The sequence below is a fragment of the Castor canadensis genome, chromosome 3, assembly GCF_047511655.1.
Source record: "Castor canadensis chromosome 3, mCasCan1.hap1v2, whole genome shotgun sequence".
Classification (NCBI taxonomy): Eukaryota; Metazoa; Chordata; class Mammalia; order Rodentia; family Castoridae; genus Castor; species Castor canadensis.
Genome location: NC_133388.1, coordinates 92,380,140 through 92,399,720, shown reverse-complemented (window position 1 = coordinate 92,399,720; position 19,581 = coordinate 92,380,140). Strand labels below are relative to the sequence as shown.

Sequence of the window (19,581 nt, the reverse complement as noted above, 5' to 3'; positions counted from 1 at the left end):
ACATTCATTACCCATATCAATGAACATCATCATTAAGAATAACTCCTAGGCATAATAAACAGATTCATCAAAGTAGCAGAACACAAAAATCAATGCACAAAATCAGTAGCCTTTCTATAAACCAACAATGAGAAGATTGAGAAAAAATGTAGGAAAACAATTCCTTTTACAATAGCCTCAAAAAATATCAATTACCTGGGACAAATTTAACAGAGTATATAAATTACCTCTAGCAATGAAACTACAAACCATTGAAGAAACAGATCAAAGCAGTCTACAGGAGGTAAAAATATCTCCCATGCTCATGGATTGTTATAATCAACATAGTAAAAATGGTTATACTACCAAAAGCAATCTACATGTTTCCATCAAAATCCCAATGACATTCATCACAGAGATCAATGAATGCATTCGTTTGGAAACACAAAAGCCCAAGAATTTCCAAGGCAATATGGAGCAAAAAGATCAACACTGGAGGTATCACAGTACCCAACTTCAAACTATATTACAGAGCCATAGCAATAAAAACAACATGGTACTGGCACAAAAACAAACATGAAGAGCCATGGAAAAGAACAGAGGACCTGGGTATGAATCCATGCAGCTACACTAACATAAAATTTGACAAGGGTACCAAAAACATATGATGGAGAAAAGAGATCCTCCTCAACAAATGTTTCTGGGAAAACTGGTTATCTGCCTGTAGAAAACTGAAATTAGATCCATACCTGTTTCCTTGTGCTAGCATCAATTCAAAGTGGATTAAGGACCTTCATTCTTGAAACCTGAAACCTTGAAACTAGAACAGGAAAGTGCAGGCAATACACTGAAAGCAATAAGCATGGGCAAGGAATTCCTCCATAGAACTCAAGCAGCTTAGAAAGTAAGACAAAGAATTTACAAATGGGACTACCTGAAACTAAAAAGTTCTGCACAAAAAAGAAATGGTCTCTAAATTGAAGACACCACCCACAGAATGGGATAAAATACTTGCTAACTATACATAATACAAATGACTAATAACTCAAAAACTAAACCCCTCAAATATCAATGGCCCAATAAAGAAATGGGCAACTAAACTAAACAGAACTTTTTGAAAGGAAGAAGTCCAAATGCTCAAAAACACATGGAAAAATGCTCACCATCGCTGGCCATAAAGGAAATGCAAATCAAAACCACACTAAGATTCCACCTCACCCCTGTTAGAATACCAACAACAACAACACCAACAACAAAAATAAATGTTGGTGACGATGCAGGAAAAAGGAACACTCATACACTGCTGGTGGGAATGTAAGCTAATACAGTCACTTTGGAAAACAATATGTAGGTTCCTTAAAGAACTAAAAATACATCTGCCATATGATCCAGCAATGTAACTCCTAGGAATATACCCAATAGAATGTGACTCAGGTTACTATAAAGGCACTTGCACACTCATGTTTACTGAAGCACTATTCACAATAGTCAACCTTTGGAAGCATCCAAGATGCCACACTTCTAATGAAAGGTTTAAGAAAATGTGGTATTTACCACTTGTAGGGATATACCCAAAGGAATGTGATTCAGGTTATTCCAAAAGCACCTGCACACCCATGTTTATTGCAGCACTATTCACAATAGCCAAGTTATGGAAACAGTCAAGATGCCCCACTATCAACGAATGGATTAAGAAAATGTGGTACTTATACACAATGGAATTTTACTCAGCCACAAAGAAGAATGAAATTTTGTCATCACAAGTAAATAGATGGAACAGTAAAACATCACCTTAAGAGAAGTTAGCCAGGCTCAGAAGGCCAAAAATCATGTTCTTCCTCATATGCAGACTTTAGACCTAAAACAAATGCAGTAATATTATTGGACATGGGTCACATGCTAAGGGGAGAAAGCCTACTGGAGGAATAAGGAAAGGTAGGAAACTCAAAACTTGAAAGTGTTTGCTGTGCCTACTGTAGAGGAGCGAATAAAGTAATCTTACACTGACAGAGGCCACTAATGGAAGGTGACCAGGAAGTAGTGAAGAGGTAGAGATTAACCAATTTGGGTTACAATACACATATGCATGGAATCAATGCTAGGAATCTCTCTGTATAGCTATCTTTATCTCAAACTAGCAAAAACACTATGTCTTTCTCATTATCTCTTATGACTTCTCTTCAACAAAATTGGAGAATGTAGAACACGTTCTGCCTGGAAGTGAGGGGGGTGGGGAGAGAAGAAGTAAGTGGGGTGCAAGGGAGATAGATGACCCAAACAATGTATCCACATATGAATAAATGAATATATAATTACAAAAAATGAAAATTTAGTATGTATACACAATGGAATTTTACTGAGCTGCAAAGAGAATGAAATTTGTCATTCACAGGTAAATAGATGGAATAGGAGAACATCATCCTAAATGAAGTTAGGCTCAGAAGGCCAAAAATTGTATGCTCTCCCTCATATGCAGATTATAGACCTAAAACAAAAGCAGCAATATTATTGGACATGAGGCATTCACTAAGAGGAGACTGCACACAGTAGGGATAGGGAAAATAAAGAAAACAAAAACTTAAGTGTCGTTGATGTGCTCACTTTATGGGAATTAATATAGTAATCTTAAACTGGCCAAAGCCACTATGAGAAGGGGACAAGGGAGTAGTGAAAAGGTCTAGTAGAGATTAATCAATTTGGGTTGTAATACATATATACATGAAAACAGCACAAGGAATCTCCCTGGATAGCTATCTTTACCTCAAACTAACAAAAATGCCATGTTTTTCTTATTATCTTTTAGGTTTGTCTTCTACAAAATATGAGAACAGGTTCTGCCTGGGGGCAAGGAAGGAGAATAGTGTGTGGGGGGGAGATAGCACAAATAATGTATACACATGTAAGTAAATGCAAACATGATACCTATTGAAACTGTTCTGGGGTGGGGTGGGGGATGAAAGAGAGCAACAGAGCTGGTAAATTCAAGTATGATATATTTGATACATTGAAGGAACTTTTGAAAATACTCCAATGTACCCCCATTCAGCACAACAATAAAAAATAAATAAAATTTACAAAAGAATATTCACATACACTTTTTTCTTTTTAAAAAACTTGTTTTTCAAATTTTTTAATTAGCTTACATGAATAATACAAGATTCACTGTGACAATTCCATACATACATGCAGTATATCTTGCACACATTCAACCCCTCCATTCTAGTTCCATGTCCTGTATTCAAACAGTGTTGGTGAGTTTCAGTATTCTGTCTTCACATGTACATGTGTGATGTACTTTAATACTCTTCACCCTTGAGTATCCTTTCCTTTCCCTCTTCTCCCCCCTGTGCATCCACACAGAACTGTCCCCCTTTCACATTCATGGCTCATTATTCATCATCATCATCATCATAATCATCATCATTTTAGGTACAGCTTCCACAAATGAGCACAAATATGTGATCTTTGGCATTTTGAGCTTAACTTATTTCACTCAGCATGATGATATCTGGTTCCATTCATTTTCCTGCAAATAATATAATTTCACCTTTATGGCTGAGTATAAATCATATATACATACATATACATAATCATATTTTCTTTATCTGTTTTTGGCAACCTCAGCTATTTCCTTTAGTAGTTTTAAATTTTTAAGTTTTATATTAAGATCATTTATTCATTTTTAATTCCTTTTTGAGCCAGGCAACAGATTGGCAGCTAGTTTCATTCTCCTACATGTAAATTAGCTGATTTTCCTAGCACCATTTGTTGAACAGACTGTATTTTCTCCAGTGTATGTCTTTGGCTCCTTTGTCAAAAATCAGATTGCTGTATTTGTACAGTATTACTTCTAGGTGTTCTGTTCCATTGGTCTTCATGTCTGTTTTTGTGCCAATAGCATGCTGTATGGTTTCTATGGCCCTGTTTAATTTGAAGTCTGGTACTGTGATATGTCTAGCCTTGCTCTTTTTGTTTAGGATTACTTTAACTACTTGAGATTATTTTATGTTTCCCTGTGAAATTTAGGCTTGATTTTTATATTTCTGTGAAGAATGACATTGGGATTTTTGTGGGTATTGCATTGGATCTGTAGAATGCTATTGGTAGTATAGGCATTTTCACAATATTAATACAGTCAATTCATGAACCTGTAAGGTCTTTCCATCTTCTGATGTCTTCTTCAGTTTATTTCTTCAAGGTTTCATAGTTTCCATTATGGAAACTTGTTTAAATTTATAGTAAGGTCTTTCTATAAGCTATTGTGAATGGGACTATTTTCCTGGTTTCTTTCTCAGCCTGGGCATTGCGGCAATATAGAAAAGTTACTGATCTTTGTACATTGATTTTATATTCTGCTATGTTGCCAAAAGTGTTTATCTGATCAAGGGATTTTTATGAAATCTTTGTGGTCTTTTAGGTATAGAATCGTATCATCTGTAAACAGATAGTTTGACTTCTTCCTTCTAAATTTAATCCCTTTCATTTTTTCCTCTTGCCTATTGATCTTGCTAGGAATTTCAGTACTATATTGAACATAAGCAGGGAGAGCAGACACCCTTGTCTCATTCTTAACTATAGAGGAAATTATTTCAGTTTTCCCATTCAGAATGTTGACTGTAGGCTTATCATATATATCTTTTACTTCACATGTTCTCTTAAAATTATTTTTTTACCATATGGATGTATTGACTGTCTAAGGGAAAAGTGCTCAATGGGTTTTAAGGAAAAGATGCTGCAAACCTCATTATCACTGAGAGATATTTTAATGACCTTAACTGTGCATTTAAAGTAAGTTAGTGTTAAATTTTTTCTGCATTGGCTATGATTCTAACATAAAATGCAAAACAATGAATTATTTTTAATCTATTCAATTTGTCATATTTAAAAATTGTGTAAATTATATGGTGCTAAAATCTAGAAGTTCTGTGTGGAGCTAAAATGCTGAAAATGTAATTTTCTCATGGCCTCTTGCATTTTCTGATTTCTCAAAGTGTAAATAATGGGATTCAGTAAAGGTGTGATAACAGTGTAAAATACAGCAAGGGTTTTATTGCTTGCAAAACTACTGAATGGCCAAGCATAGATAAATATACAGGGTCCAAAAAACAAAGTGACAACAATGATGTGGGCAGATAATGTGGACAGGGCCTTGGAGAGCCTTGCAGGTGATCTTTGGTGTACAGTGACCAGGATGAAAGTGTAGGAGGCAATCAAGAAGATGAAACAGACAAAAGAAAGCAGCCCACTATCAGCAACGACAAATAATTCCAGACTTGTTTCAACACAAGCAAGTCTGATCACCAGGGGAAGGTCACAAAATATATTGTCTATGATATTGTGGCCAAAGAAAGGCAAGTTCACTGTTAATACCATCTGGCTGATGGTGTGTATGAAGCCAATTATCCATGAGAGTATCACAAACCTATTCAACAACCTGTGGTTCATGATTGTCTTGTAGTGCAGTGGTTTACAAATGGCCACATACCTGTCAAAGGCCATGACTATCAAAAGAGTCATCTCAGCACCCCCAAAAAAGTGCATAAAGAACATCTGTGCCATGCAGCCCCATATGGAAATGGTCTTGTGTTCAGTAAGCAAGTCTATGATTATCTTGGGTGTTGTGGCACTGGAGAGACACATGTCCAAAAAGGAGAGGTTTCCAAGAAGGAAGTACATGGGAGAATGAAGAATGGAACTAAATGTCACTGTAAATATAACAAGAATGTTTCCCACCACAGTAGCACTGTAGATCAAGAAAAATATCACAAAGAAGAAAATTTGAAGCTCCCATCCTCCAGAAAATCCTACTAAAATGAATTCAGTCACAACAGATCCATTTTTATGATCCATTTACTCAAGTCAGAAAGGTTCTGGAAGTTCTTTAATAAAAAGTGATTTTTTTCAAAGACACAGTTAACACCAATCAGTTCCAATTTCTATTAGTTGGTGATAACAGTTGATGATATGTCAACAACTCAGCCTGTATAATTTGAGATTATGTTTCATATAACTTTAAAATAATATTCATATAGTTATACAGTAATAAAAAGCATTAAAACAATGAAAGTTCCATTTTCTATCACTTTATTTTACCAAATGATACTACTATCAACTGATCTTAGCTTTGTCCCTGATTTGCTTGCATAGAAAGATAATAATTAACTGCAATTTGTTGCCTTTTATTGTTATAATCTTCTCTACCTGTCACTCCTTGAGGTTATTTATTACAATATGTAAGGAATATAGAATTTCAAATGAAATTACATTGTTCTATAAATCATAAGTAATTTATAGAAGTCATTTTATGACTTTAAAACAAATAAGTATACAAATTAGAAGCTAATTTACACATGGAAGACAGCTTCTGAATTCATTTTTTAAAATTACTTATTTTGGATAGTATACTAAGAATTTTAGGAAACATGGACTTAGTCTCAGATTTTTTTGAGCTAATTTTATTAAATCCTTTGTGTTACCATTGTTTAGTGAGGTGCTTGTATAGTTTGTATATGTGATATTGTATGGTGATTTAAAACTAAATATTAAAGTGATTCTGTTCTAAAGAATAGTTCCTGCTTGAGTTATAATGTATGACATTAAATCATCTGTACTGGGCTGTTTACATATTAATAGTTCATAGGATCTACAGTCATCAAAAGTACTTAATGACATTTCTATGGTTACTCAGACTCCCATAAAAATACTCTATCATCATTACCCAAATTTTTTCAATTGTTCCCCAAGTTTAGATATTTTAAAGAAATGGATAATGCTTATAGATTAAGGACAGAAAGATAAAAACAATGCAGTTTCTATAGGTCAACCAGTAAGAGCACACAGAATGGGTGCTGAATGATCATCTATGGATCTGGTGGGGCATGAAAGAACATTAACACATTACAACTTCTTTGCAGGGTTGTATGACATGTTTAGGGCAATGAGCAAAAATTTTGCTTTGGAGGCTTAATGACCATAATTTCAGGAATTAAATATACTTAGAAGAAATGACAAGGCTCACAAGTGTTAGATGGAATAAATAGGCCAGTTAAAGTTAGGGATGAATTGTTGCTACATGGAATGTTATACCCTGTGGCAATGCAACATAAAAATTTGGATAGGAAATCAGTACAATTAAGCATAAATTAAACATGCTTTATCTTGTCCTTTCATTTTGTTTCAGAAGGGAAGCTAGCATTTATAAATGTTGGTTCTTTCCAAGTATTTGCTTCTTTTATTCTTCTCTTCCCCTTCCAAGCAAGCTTTCTAAAAATATGTCTTTAAATCCACATTTAGCATACCTGATTTTATATTATAAGTACACAAAGTCAATAGCCTTTGAAAGAAAATAAGCTAGAGAATGTAGAGGAGAAAAAGGAAAATTTATTTTCCTTGAACAGTCAGTTATAAGTTTTATTTTAATTACTTTTAATCAAGAGATTATCACATGCTCTGAAATAAATTAAATATAATGGGGCCTACATAATTAAGTAAGCCTTCCCAGGTCTTGGACTAGGAACTGCCCTAAAGTGACTTTCTGGGTGTCAGCTGAGATAGTATAGGTATGACCTCCTAGCTAGGCTTAGGCTTGACAACTAAAGAGCCATGCATTGAGTTTGAGTCATTCATATAATCCAAATTACAATCCTAAGAATTTTTCATATAAATTCCTATTAAGAAGTGACTGAGGGCTGGCAGAGTGGTTCAAGCAATAAGAGCACCTGTCTAGCAAGCACTGAGACCCTGAGATCAAACCACAGTGCTGAGAAAAAAAAAAGGAATGAGCCAGGAGCTAATGGCACCTGCCTGTAATCCTAGCTTCTTGGGAGACTGAGATCAGAAGGACTGCAGTCTGAGACCAGCCTTAGCAAATAGTTCATGAGACCCCATCTCCAAAATACCCAGAGTAAAATTGACTGGAGGTATGGCTCCAGCAGCAAAGTACCTGCTTTGCAAGTATAAAGTCCTAAGTTTTGAGCTTAATTTTCCCCATCCCCAAAAAAGAAATGAAAGCAAAATTTGTTTGATTAATTTAGATATGATAAAATTAGATGTAAAGTTCTGCTGTTACCTATGTGAATACAACATATATCACTTAATATAAACACAATTAATTCAGAAAAAATAATTGATTCAGGTACTTTCTTCTCCTTACATTACAGCTAATTGGGGAAAATAATAATTTCAATCTTGACAGATTTTGTTTTACAAAAGATGTACATACTTATCTTCAAAAGAGAGATTAAGCTTAAAAACATTATGGTTATTATTTAAAGTAGTCATCCACAAAGACTGCCTGATGGGTAATTCCATTTATATGCAAAGGAAAGATAAATCTAAAAAGACAGAAGGTACACAAGTGGTCATCTTGGTCTAAGAAGTCTTCAGGAAAAGTCACATAGTTTTGTGTCTGTAGTGACAGAAATTATTTATAATCAAAGTGTGATCATGTGTGTGCAACTATGTAAGTAGAAAAATAATAGAATGCATACTTACATGAGTGACTCTTATACTGTATGAATTATACCCAATATAACTTAAAGTATTGCACAATTTTGTATTTTTCCCTTATGTTCAAATTACCTTTAATAAATTAACTTATATTTTTAACTACATAGCTTTCTAGTACCATCAAATTCCTTGATCAAGTATATCTTTGAGACAATCAAGGATACACTGTAAGTTTGATACAAAGTAGCTTTAAATCTTCTATTTGAATTTGTATTTTTGACTGCCTCTTTTTTCTTGGAAGCTTGCTATTCTGCTAAAATACAGTGATATTCTTGAATTATTTACATTTCATCATTACTTTGTGAATATCCACTCAACTATTAATATATTATTATTCCTTGAAACTTGATGAAAAGAAAAATATCCCTAAGCTGCAAGAGCTTATTAGGTGCTAGCTTTTCTGTTATTTGCAATAATGATATGAGTTTTCTGAATAATCAGAGTTAATTTTTCCTGAGTGTATTCATCATACCTAATCCTTGACACTAATGCTAAATTTAAATTTATAATACAATTTTGAGAGAATATGTCTTCTCAGTTTTCACAGAAATTGTTTGTTCTCATTGTGAAATGCTGCTAAGTAAGAGGGGTTCTGATGTCTCAAAAGCCAAATCCAAACACAAATTAATGAAAATAACATCCTTAGCATGTTAAACTTCTAATGACTTAGTTCACTGTAATACCTTCACTTACCTTTCTAAAGGCACAGTATGAGGATAAACACAATCAATGGATTATTCAAAATTGAAAATCTACTTTTTATTCTCTATAATAGCTGTGTATGTGCTTCTGCATAGCATTTTCTGACTCTTTAAAAAAGATGTAAACTACTTGAGGAACAGACTTTTCTGGAGCTCTGGGAATCCAAATTTCAGTGGGAGTTGTTAAAACACTGAGGCTGCTCCTCTAGTATGACCAGGAGGGAGATTTACAGTTCATTTCTGGCCTTGTAGTAAGCTGTGGTTCTGTCAGAGTGGTGTCTTGATTAAAATAGCCATGAGACTGATGGTTAATTGGCTGTGATATAGTAAGTGTAGATAGCTTTTATTCAATGGAACTTCCCTTTTTTAACATTACTCCAAAGCTCTGCTCTTAGCTTTCTTGTACCAATCTTGTGGACAATATTTTACAGTAATTTCTAAACATTTTAGAAACAATCTCCTCCAATATAAGTAATTTATGTGTGTATATTATAAATTTACTTTTGAAAACATGCACTAAGTAAAACATAACATATCCAGAAATTCAAAATTTTGAAGATAAAATCAAGGACATTAAACAATTTAAAAATATGACATAAATACTACAACTAACTGTTCTGTATTAAAATGCAAAGTTACTATTGATGTTGGTACTTTGCTCTGAGATATTCATATATCTATATGGAACATAATCATTTCACAATCATTTCCCATTTATTATAAAATATTATAAGAATTACTCACTGCACAAGTTGTTGCTTTTATTATAAAATTAATCATATTGATAATGTGGTGCTTTGTACCATAGGTTTTAGAGTCTGTTTCCAAGATTTGTCAATAAATGTTTTAGCACATACATTCAAATTAAGTGATTATCTGTCACTTATCTTTGTTTAGTTTCAGCCAAAAATAATGAAGATCCTGGTTGAGAACAATTAAATAGATGTTCATACCCCTTGCAACTGGCATCAACAAGTCAACTGCAAAGCAAATAAATGTGTAATGCAGGGAATCAGAGAAGAGATAGACAATAAGAGATGCAGTAAGATCATAGTCAATCCCAGGCACAGGAGAGCCTATGGGTATGGACTGACTGTACCCACTTAGAAGAAACTGAGAAAAGCATGGGGACAGAAATGAGCATATACTCCATGCCAGACATCTATAATAACAAAGCTTTACCGGCACATGATTCTTAAGAAAGACCTATATCCAAACACTGGCTAAAAAGCAAACTATAGTAAACCAAAAGCAATTCTGAGGACAGAAGACTTTTGAAAAGTCACTCAAGTTACTAGAAGTCTATATGAATATCTAGATATTTGCACATCTCAGCAGTGATAGGAGAGGGAACATTCTAGCCCTTGACATAATATGGGGCAAAAATGTAACTGTGATTTCAGCCTTCATATCACACACACACACACACATACACACACACACACTTAATGGTAGAGAACAAAAATTTAATGCTTAAGGGGGCTTAAGGAAAACCTTTGACCAGTAAATGACTCATGCTCTCCTTGAGATATCTTTTAGTATCCTAGCTAAAAGATTAAAAATAAGAAAAAATCAGAGCAGGGGATATAGACTTCACAGAATTAATTAAGACATATAATTATACAAACACTCATGCAAACAATAAGAATACCATTACTGGGAGCAGGGGATAGTTGGTGATCAGAATTACTCCAATTTATTATGTAAAATATCCAGTTTTAGCCAAAAAGTGATGAGACATGCGAACTAAACCAAAAATGTACGACTCATACACATGTATGCATACAACACACACAAAATAAAAACAGGAAATATAAACTGCATTTGTGGGAGACCAGATACTGCACTTAACACAAAAAAATGCAAATAGAAAATGTCAATAAAAATATAGAAATTATAAAAACAGAACCAAATAGAAATTCTGAAGTTGATATGGTACAGTAACTCAGGTGGCTCACACATTGCAATCCTAGTTATGCCAGAGTTTGGGAGGATCAGGACCCAGGGGCAAAAAGTTCACATGACTCTATCTCAACCAATAACAATCTGGAGGTGGTACAATGCACCTGTCATCCCAGCTATGCAGAAGTATAAATTGTAGAATCAGGGTCCAGTCCAGCCCAGTCATAAACATGAGACCCTATTCAAAAACATGACTAAAGCAAAAAGGACAAGGGGCATGCATGACTCAAATGGTAAAGAGCATGCCTAGCAAACTCAAGGCCCTTAGTTCAAACTCCAGTATCAGAAAACAAAACAACAACAACAAACAAAAGCCAGAATTGGCCAGAAGAGCTCAGCAATGGATTTGAGTTGATAGAAGAAAGAACCAATGAAATCAAAGATAAAGCTATAGCAATTATGCAGTCTCTACAGAAAGGGAAAATGAACTAGTTGCAGTGAATGTGGAGCAACATGAAGTGCACCAATATGTATGTAATGTAAATTTTGGATTCTAGATTAGGCCATTATTTAGAGAGTGAGCATAATAATCCAAGTAGAAAGTGCAGGAAAAATACCAGGTTTGGAAGAGTAGGTAACTAATTTCATTTTTTGTTTAGTGGGGTTGAAATATCTTTAAACTCCATGGGGAAGTTTTCAGTGGGAAATTTAAAAAAATGTTTTGTGTAGTTCAGAAGTGAGAAACAAAAAGAGAAAGATGGTATTATCAAGATGTTAGTAATTATTGTAAGTAATTGCTACCCCAAAAGGATGGGTAAGCAAAAGAGGAAGTGGTGTTTATTAGCCAGACCCCATAATCATTGCTGGCACAGTACTGACATTGCTGATGCTGGAACTTCTGTGCTACTATTAATAATTTACTCATACACTTAATGAAGCTTTGGAGACTTCAGAGCTTTCAATCTGAGTAATGCTGCAGGTTTCCCCTTCACTTCTAGAGTACCAAGTTCCCTGCTACTCCCTGTGTGTGTTCTGCCACAGGAGTAAGCTTGGAAGAGAGTGCAGGAAACATAGTTTTCAAGCTTGTATCTGCTATGTGTAGAAAGGAGACTGCAGTAAGCCGAATATGGGATGAAAATCACAGACAAACATTCAGAATATGCCTTTGGCTACTTGGCACCATTCTACCTTTATTTCAATTTCCAAAGAATAAAATTACCTTTGATTAAAAAGATATATCTATCATTCATACAATTAAGACACTCTCTTCTTTTTCTCTAAAGGGAAACACAAAAATTCTCATTGCTTATTATGTCCATCTCTGTGTTATTGATATCTCTTCTAATTCAGTCATAATCTCATATTAATATTTTGTTACCCAAAGACCAAATTATAAAGCTACTCACTATTCCCTCGATAAGGAAAAATAAAAGTTAAAAGAAACTCTGAATTTTCCCAGACTGGCCTGAAACCTTGATTCCCCTGTTCTCCACTTCCTAATTTGCCAGGAATACAAATTTGAGCCACCCCACCTGACCAATCATTGTTTCCTTAATGGGTCCTAAGATTAGTTTCAGTTAATATTCATGGCTGTCTTGCTAATGTGTCTATTGAATTCTTTTATCTTCACCCAAATCTCTGATGATGATTCTTTACTTGATAGAATGAATCACTATTTATTTTTACTCTGTTTTGGAAGTTTAACTAAATTTACTACTTTACAACTACTATAATACGAGCTGAAAGAGTAGACAAAACTTGGAAGAGTCCCTGGAGGAGTGATGCTAGACAACAATCAGGATGGTGCTATAGTTCAATGAGGTACCACAGAAAATTGCTTGCATTTTACACATGGTTTCACCTTGTCTTTAATAGAAAACTTAGTACACTATAGCTAGTGTAAGAAGCTCTTTTTTCTTGAGTCAGAAGAAAAGTCTTAGTGACCTATTTACTTTCAGAATCACGGAAAACAGTTTTGTCTTCTTGCTAGAAAGATTTATTGAGAACTATGACCTGAAAAGGAGGGTACAGAAAACAAAAAATTTACATGTGTTATTAAAATATAGATTGAGAAATGTTTTTAGTTAGGAAGCATGCATTTGGTAGCGAGGTACAGGATGTGATTGATTAAATTTTCTAATCCTCAGTTTTATTTCCTATTGATAATATATAAGTACTATTCTCTATTTTCACTGTTGTGAACATAAGAACATATGCATAGAGTGCATTATATATTATTAAAATTAAGTAGATTATATTTAAAATATAATTTAATGTATAGAAAATTACAACATATATATGTGATATATATAAGTGGTCTGTACTTTGATAGACAAGTCAGGATTTTTATTGCATATTGCTTATGTAGGGAAAGGATATCATTTCTCAAAATATGGCTTTTGTTTGGTATAATATCATACATTTGAATGACAGTCATACTGATCTTCATTTTGAGTGATCATGCTGATGGTTATGATGTTGCTGCTTTTGATGGTAATATTTCAGTCAAAGGTCCATCTGAACATGTTTGATCTTTATTTTTCTTAATGCTTTTTCATTATTGCTGAATGTGTAAATGATTGGGCTTAAAAGGGGAGGAAAAATTGTATAAAACACTGAAAGAATCTTATCAATGGAGATACTACTGAATGGCCAATAAAGACACAAGGTCCAAAGAGCAATACAACTACTGTAATGTGGGCTGAAAGAGAAGAAAAAGCCTTGGAAGAGCCCCTAGAGGAGCGAGGCTGAACACTAATCAGGATGATGCTGTAGGAGATGAACAGAAAGAGGAAAGAAAACAAAGACAGTACTCCACTGTCCACAATGACTAACAGCTCCCAGATGCTAAGTGTCAGTACAGGTAAGTTTGATCACCAGGGCAGATCACAAAAAAACTATACACAACATTTGGGACCACAAAATGGCAAAGTCACTGTGAAAACCATTTGGCTCATAGTGTGGACAAAGCCAGTGGTCCAGGAAACAAGTGCAAGTGTTATACAAACATGGTTGCTCATAATATTTTTGTAATGGAGGGGGTTGCATATGGCAATATATCTGTCAATTGCCATGGCTACAGCAGCTCATCTCATTTCTACCTAGAAAATGAAGGAAAAACATCTGTGTCATGCAGCCTTCATAGGAGATGGTTTTACATTCACTAATTAAATCATAGATCATCTTAGGAGTAGCAAAGGAGGCCAGGCATATGTCAATAAAAGAAACATTAGCCAAAAGAAGTACATAGGAAAGTGCAATTGAGGGTCAATTTTCACCACAAAGATAATGATGAGGTTACCTAACACAATGGATATATAGATAATGAAAAGAAAACATGTAATTCATGAGACTGTGAGTCCCAACAAAATAAACTTAGAAACCATGGAGTGATTTTGCTTTTCCATTTGTTTGGCTATTGGCATATATTACCTAAAACAGAACCAAGATAGATTAAATTCTTTGAGATCTACTTCCTAAAATACTTCCTAAAAATTTTCCTAAATTTTTCCTAAAATTAATTCTACTTCCTAAAATCCATAGAAATGTTCAAGAAAATTTAAAAAACTGAATAATTAATCTAAGAACCTTGAAGAAATACACATAATTTCTCAGAAAATATCATAGAGAATATCTGTCATAGGCAGTAAGTTTGAATAAAATAAAAGTCATGGATATAACTTGTAGTTACACTAATCTTGGAAAAAGTGACTATCTCAGTTGGTGAGATGGTGTGAAAGTTTTCTGCAGTTAGTTTGAATTTGAGGGACAGATTTTATTTGTCCTTTACAGGCAAAGAAGCGAACTATTCCATCTACAGTACATGAGGGATATGTAAGTAAAGGAGGAACAAAATGTTTTCTTATTGAGAAAAAACAGAAAGAAAAATAAAATTAATTGGATGGAATATGAAAGTTTCACAATCTAGGAGTCACTTCCATAATGGCTGATGAAAGTCAAATAAGCAGAGATGATAAACACATTGACTATTTGAGACACATTAGTCTGTGATGATTCATTGGAGATGGCCTCTCTCCTTCCTTTGCCGTAAGGTAGAAGAATGCTCTAAATATTTGGTTTCTTCTTTGAATACAGACTTTACCTGTGGGCTTATGGAGTTAGGGTGGAAGATAAAGTGCTTAGAGATAGCACCAGATGTTTGCTGCCAGGTTCCCACTGCTTCGCTTAACTTACTTCTTTTAACAAAGAGTTAACTGTCCATACAGATCTCTTTAAATCATCTGAAGAATCAATAAGGATATTGTACTTGCAGAACTCCAATAAATCAGGAACTCTGCAGAAAAAACTTCCTTACTTCCATTATGTTCTAGATGGGAAGAGTAGATCCATGAGGAATGAGGCTCATTTAATGGGATAATGTCATTGAAGATTTCTGAAGTAAGACATCATAGAAGATATGCTGGGTAGATAAAAAGATAATAATTTTTATAAGTGAGACACAAAAACAAATTATTGGAAAAAACATGAATTTATATATAACTGAAGTCTTTATTAATAAAAAATAAACATGATTGAGTTTAAAAATATTTTAAATGTTTTCAGGTTTCAGAAAAGTTCATGAATAATATATAAATATTTCCATAGTATTATTCAGAATTAATAAGCATTTACATTCCTTTAATTTTGCTTCATAATAATGAAAATAAAAACTTGTTAAAGGTAAAGTTCACTATCTTACTATTTTGTATATGGTTTATTAAAATGAATGGTATCCTAACAATAATTTACACAAGTAAAAATTTTAGTTTTACTGCAGTTATTTTAAAAATTATGTAATTAATTTAAGTGTTCTTATATAGCTACATGTAACAGATTTTTCACTCTTACATTACTAGGAAGAGAATTACTAGGCCATTTCATCTACTCACATAATGCCAAAATTCTCCAAAAGGGGTTGTGAAAATTTATATTGCCAGTTCTTCATAAATCTTGGTAAGTTTTAAGCTATTATTATGACTCTTGTTTACTATAGGAATTAAAAAATAGCTCAATAATAGGAAGTCTAAATATGCCAATTATCTCTAAACTCATTTGTGTGTCCAACATTTGCACAACCTGAATTCCAGAAAAAAATATTTTTAATAGATAAGTTAATTTAAAGTATATGTGGATGTTAAAAAGACAAGGTAATCTAAGGTAACCTTGAAGAACCAAGCAGAAAAATGTATGCTATCATATACTAAGATCTAGTATTAAACTAAGGCAGTTTGATGCTGGCTCAAGGATATACAAGTAAACCAATGAAAATGACAATATAAGAAAAGATTTATTTGCTAATAGCAGCAAATAAGTAGCCCAATAGTACCTATCTGCATTAGCCACCAGATTGCATCATTGTATATCGGCTGGGAAAGGAGGTTCTTCCTGATGTCAGAATCTCACAAATATTAACAAATGGTTGTGGTTAATTATACAATGTTCTCCTAAAAAATGTGGCATAAAAATTCATATTGCTTAGCTTCTGAAGTTTGACATTTTAATCCTTTTCTCCTGGTTGCTCTCAGTTTTGCCTCATTAAAAAATAGACTAGATAGCAGGTGAGATGGCTTCTCTGAATCACATGAAAATACCACAGCAGCAACCAGCCCATGGGATGATTCTCCATGAGAGGACAAGGTACAAAAACATTGATAAATTTCTACTTATACATTTCCCCGATAAATTCTGCCTTTTAGATGTGTGTCTATGCCATGTGACATATGCTATGCATTCCACAATATCATAGCTATAGCATTTCAAAGAGTAAGAATTCAGACCAGGAGTAATGAGATGGCAAAGTACAGCAAAAATTGCTTTTTTAGGCCTTAATACAGATACATATGTAAATGTAATATATAATTGTGGTAGGTTTTTTCATCAGTAAGAAGAATATTCAGTAAATGATCCAAGAATAATTAACTAGCTATAGGTAGAAGTATCAGCTCTCAACCCCACTTCATATATTAAAACAAATTTCAGAGAGATAAAAGATTTACATCTATAAAAATAAACTGGCATTAGTAAAAGCAAGCATAGTAAAATGTTATTAAACATTACAACTGTTAAAAAACATCTTGACACATAACTACAATCTATGAAGATGAGAAAATTCACATATTTTACTATAAAAGTGGAAAAATTTTAAAAAGTGCACATAAGAAAAGAAATGACAACATATTTTCCATCAATGAAACAAAAAGCAATTATCCTTGATTTATGTAAAACTTGTCATCCATAAGTACCTGTGTACATGTATAAAGTGTCACAATAATCTCTCTATTTTATGATTAATATATGATAAAAACAAAAAAATTATCTATCACATTAAAAATATAAATTTAATTTTGGTCAGGATCTGAGATGGGCATATATTATTCTTGGTACATTGGTACAACATTTATGAGACAAATTTGACACTTTATCTTAGATTTGAAAGTTTTGCATCAGTCTAATGCAGAATCTCCAGGATTTATACCCTTAATTTTCAAATAGAAATAGTTCATAATGCTCACTTACTACCCTTGTTCTCATGAGCCTCACAAGCTCTGTTCCTACCAACGTAACTGGGGGTGACTGGAGATGTGAAAAGGACAAAGGACAGAAGACAGAACATGCAGGAAGTTGGTATCAGGTGTGCTGGGTGCTCTAATAGAGTTGCACAACAGCCTCATTACTTCATTCTCTATTAACTCTTCTTTCACTTTGCTTCTTTTTTCTGTTCTTTAAAACCTTACTTCTCTTTTCTATTCTTTAAAGTCTTGCCTTAGACTCGTACAGTCCCATTTTTTCTTTAATTTCTGCTAAAGTCTTGGTTCTCAGACTTGCACTGTCCCATGTTCCCATTAGATTTTCTTTAGCATAATCTCTCTTAAAGTCTCCTTCCTCAGACTCACAGACATACAACAGCCAGGAGCAGCAGCAGCAGTAGTCCCCTTGCAACCCACCCAGGCAATAGCTTCCACTTCTCACAAGCAACCAACCGATTAATCCATTCCAATCCATCCCCCTCCTCCTTCAGTGAGTCTTTTATATACAGTGGTAAAAAAGGAGGTGGAGCAACATTTCTTGGGGAGGGGTGTGACATTGTAAGAAGAGAAACCTGTGTTCTGAATGTAAACATCTCAGGAAAACCAGCTGTGTTGCATTTTGCCCTCCTCCCCCTTCTGTGACTGGGGCCATGCCAAACTCAGCCTCCTGATTATTGGGCACAGCTGTGCTTATGTCAAGTTCTCATAGGCTTCTCATAATCCACTCCCCACACTTATTAAATGAATATTAGAAAACATTGCAGAAACTGATCAATAATGTAGTACTTTGAACACAGAAATTTCTATGTGCTAACATAGAAAAATATAACTTACACTATTGAATTTCAAAATATATTTACACTTTAGATTACAACATTTTAGTAAAAATTATGCATTCATGTGTAAAATTTTATACACATATTTAAGAGCCAGATATTCATTAAACTAGGGCTCAACACAGATTTTAACTTAAATCAGTAAAGAAATTAGTTTTCATACTGTACCCTACAAATATGTGCAATTATTTTGTGGCAATTCAGAAATAAAACTTCTATGAAATTTAATAATGTTAAATTAGATTGTAGTCCTGGATAAGTGTCCTCCAAAATATATTGGCATTTAGCTATCAAGGACTTCAAATCAGAGATTCACTTATTTTACACATAACTCTAAAGAATTTTTAAAAATCAATAAACAGAGAAGTTTGTGATGGAAGTAGCTATACTGGTCCATCATCTATGACCTAAAATATTTAGAATTCCAGCACTATTGAACACAAAGATTAACTAGTGACTCAGAAATCTACTACAGATAGTCTATATTGGAAATATATTCTAAATCATAAATCAACTTTTGACCAGGAATCTTTACCAGGAAGGTGGGCACATGTCTTCTACTCTCTTTTCCCACTAGACCCTTCAATGTATGTTTGGAGAAATACTAGGAACATTTATGAAAAGAGTAACAATGTGGCAGACAAATTTGATTTTAAAGTGTAGCATACTGCTACAGTAATTGATATGATGCTTTAATTTCATGAGAACATATAGAATTATAAAGAAGAAACCTGGAACTTCAGAATAGAATCAGACTTTAAGAATATGTTGTTTAGGATACGTTTGATTTTCAAATCTTAGGGAAGTCTTCTCAAAATGCTATTGGCTGGCTGTCAGAGACTTAAATTCAAATGTTTCAAACATTCAATATCAATTTAAATATTGAATTTGTTGCAGAAAATATCACAGAAAGTATGACCAGCAAGAATAAGACTCAAACCCAGGTGGTTGGTGGAAAGGAAGGTTTATTACATTAGTGGACCAGCACCTGGATATCTCCAAAATGGTGCAGGCCCCGAGCTCAGAGTGACTAAGATTTTTATTCTGAGAAAAGCAGCAGCAAGCAAGCAGGGAGCGCAGAAGCAGACTTGGCAGTTAGCTGTTCAAGGTTACAATGTATCATGTCAG

General features: G+C 33.8%; 1 protein-coding gene and 1 pseudogene across 1 annotated transcript; both read right to left on the bottom strand.

Moving 5' to 3' along the window:
* Positions 1 to 4,893: 4,893 nt before the first annotated feature.
* On the bottom strand, positions 4,894 to 5,829 carry LOC109681056 (olfactory receptor 4L1-like). Its single transcript, XM_020155638.1, has one exon. It carries the CDS (start codon positions 5,827 to 5,829, stop codon positions 4,894 to 4,896), a length of 936 nt encoding a protein of 311 aa, XP_020011227.1.
* A 7,663-nt stretch (positions 5,830 to 13,492) lies between these two features.
* Positions 13,493 to 14,497, bottom strand: LOC109681047 (olfactory receptor 4K15-like; annotated as a pseudogene).
* Between the last annotated feature and the right edge of the window lie 5,084 nt (positions 14,498 to 19,581).